The sequence below is a fragment of the Etheostoma cragini genome, chromosome 2 (genome assembly GCF_013103735.1).
Source record: "Etheostoma cragini isolate CJK2018 chromosome 2, CSU_Ecrag_1.0, whole genome shotgun sequence".
NCBI lineage: Eukaryota > Metazoa > Chordata > Actinopteri > Perciformes > Percidae > Etheostoma > Etheostoma cragini.
The window spans coordinates 28,856,237-28,858,482 of NC_048408.1; the positions used below are offsets into that span (position 1 = coordinate 28,856,237).

Below are 2,246 nucleotides of genomic sequence, written 5' to 3' on the forward strand. Positions count from 1 at the left end.
TCTCTTTTATATAGACCTTAGTGGTCCCCTAATACTGTATCCGAAGTCTCTTTTATATAGACCTTAGTGGTCCCCTAAAACTGTATCTGAAGTTTCTTTCATATAGACCTTAGTGGTCCCTAATACTGTATCTGAAGTCTCTTTTATATAGACCTTAGTGGTCCCTAATACTGTATCTAAAGTCTCTTTTATATAGACCTTAGTGGTCCCCTAATACTGTATCTGAAGTCTCTTTTATATAGACCTTAGTGGTCCCTAATACTGTATCTGAAGTCTCTTTTATATAGACCTTAGTGGTCCCTAATACTGTATCTAAAGTCTCTTTCCCAAATTTCAGTCTTGGTGCAGAACTACAGCCACAAGAGCCAGTCCCACAATGAGCTTTCCTTAGTATGTTCCATTTCTGAGTCTGTAGCTTTTGAGGAGGAGAGAAGAGGGGGAGGGGGGGCTTGACCAACTGCCACTTTGCTCGTTTTAAAGCCAAGATGTCTCCCTCTCATGGGTGGGACAAATTATCTGGGCGGGCAAAGCAGAGAATGGTGAGGTAATCTTGCCCGTTATGAGGTCATAGGGGTCAAGATTTGAGATCAGGACATCTGAGCTTTCATTTTCTTAAAAGCAGAGCAGGATACCCAGGGCTCGGTCTACACCTATCACCATTTCTAGCCACTGGGGGACCATAGACAGGCTGAGGGAACGCATATTAATGTTAAAAAACCTCATTAAGTGAAATTTTCATGCCATGGGACCTTTAATAAAAACCACTCTCCTTCAATACACTCACACAACCAACATACAGTACACATACGATTCATCACGAAGGCAGCACAATCACAGTTTAGGCTTTAAGTATAAACTAAATATACAACTCCTAAATCCAATACTGTAAATTGTAGTGTTCACAAAATAAGCACACAAACAGATGAAATGGAGAACATGGAGAAACAAGTAAAGAGTGTAAACTCTAAGTGAACCTCAGCTAAACTGTGGCTCCACACTGAAATATGGATTATAATATAATACTCTCTCTGTCATGGTATGCTGCACTAGTTCATTGTTTTTTTCTAAATCACTTTCTTGTCCTGGTTTGAGTTGTAAACACATTTACAACTCAAACATGCAGCGACTTCATCAGAAGGGAAATGATCAGAATCACCACACACTGTATGATTTTATAACTGGACAAGACTGGGGACTCATATATACTCTATATACACAGTATATATTTATTGTATATAATCATCCCAATAATGACAGTGTTTGTGTGTGCAAAAATACTGTAAGGGGTACAACAGGGGGAACCAGGTAAAGACTAGTCTCGCATAGCCAGACCTTCTATCACAGGGCTAGTCCACACAGCATTACGTGCTCTGGTTTATTGGCATTTCTTTAAACCAATCAAAATTGTCTTGAGCGCCGAGCACAGGAACGGTGCCTCTGCAAAATAACCTCGGGAAGGAACTTGTTTTGGTGGTACATGTGTAGGTTAAAAAGTTGTTTAATCGTGAAACAAGAAACTCAGATTGGAAAGATAGTCTAGCTAGCTGTCTGGATTTACCCTGCAGAGATCTGAGGACCAGGTAAACATAGTCCTCAAACATCCAACGGAGTTTAAAAAATAAAAAATAAAACTAAATTCACAAAGCTAGCCCAAGGCAACGGGTATCCGGCCTAAATGAGTGAAATCCGACAGCAACGGAAGTGGAAGGTCGTGGATACAGACTAGGTAAAGAGTACAGGGTTCAAAAGTTCGATATTGAATAGAGGAGAATAAAGGATAGAAAGTATGCAGATATTTCTGAGACTCACAGTCGAGACAGGCCTTCATTCTTCTGAAACAGCATCTCTGGAAGTTGGCTGAGATGGTTCTTGTTGAGGCGACTGGATGGACAAAAACACACGCTGGATTAAAAGAACTTGCCGCGTCAATGTTAAAGTCAATTAGGTGGAAATGTCTGTATATTTGAGTGAATATGTGCGTGCGTGTGTGTGTGTGTGTGTGTGTGTGCTCTCACAGTCTCTCCAGTTCCTTCAGTTCATCAAAAGCTCCTCTCTCAACGACACTGATCTGGTTCTCCATCAGATGACTGCCATTAAAAAGAAATAAAGAAATAAAACACTGCAACACACATGAATAAGCAAGAATGCAATTTAAAACATATCACTATTGATTCAGAGATGTATTCATCTAGTATATAGTATATAGTATATATAGTATCTAGTATATAGTCCTGGTTGCTGCCGAC

General features: G+C 39.9%; 1 protein-coding gene across 1 annotated transcript in view; it reads right to left on the bottom strand.

Annotated features, from left to right (window-relative positions):
* The window catches only part of LOC117961823 (slit homolog 1 protein-like), a 71,397-nt gene that overhangs the window by 52,340 nt on the left and 16,811 nt on the right, over window positions 1-2,246 (bottom strand). The window contains exons 3-4 of the mRNA XM_034900762.1: window positions 2,016-2,087; window positions 1,810-1,881 (exon numbers count right to left, since the gene is read on the bottom strand). Of these exons, the coding sequence (XP_034756653.1) occupies window positions 1,810-1,881; window positions 2,016-2,087 (144 nt within the window). The remainder of the gene's footprint in view (window positions 1-1,809; window positions 1,882-2,015; window positions 2,088-2,246) is intronic.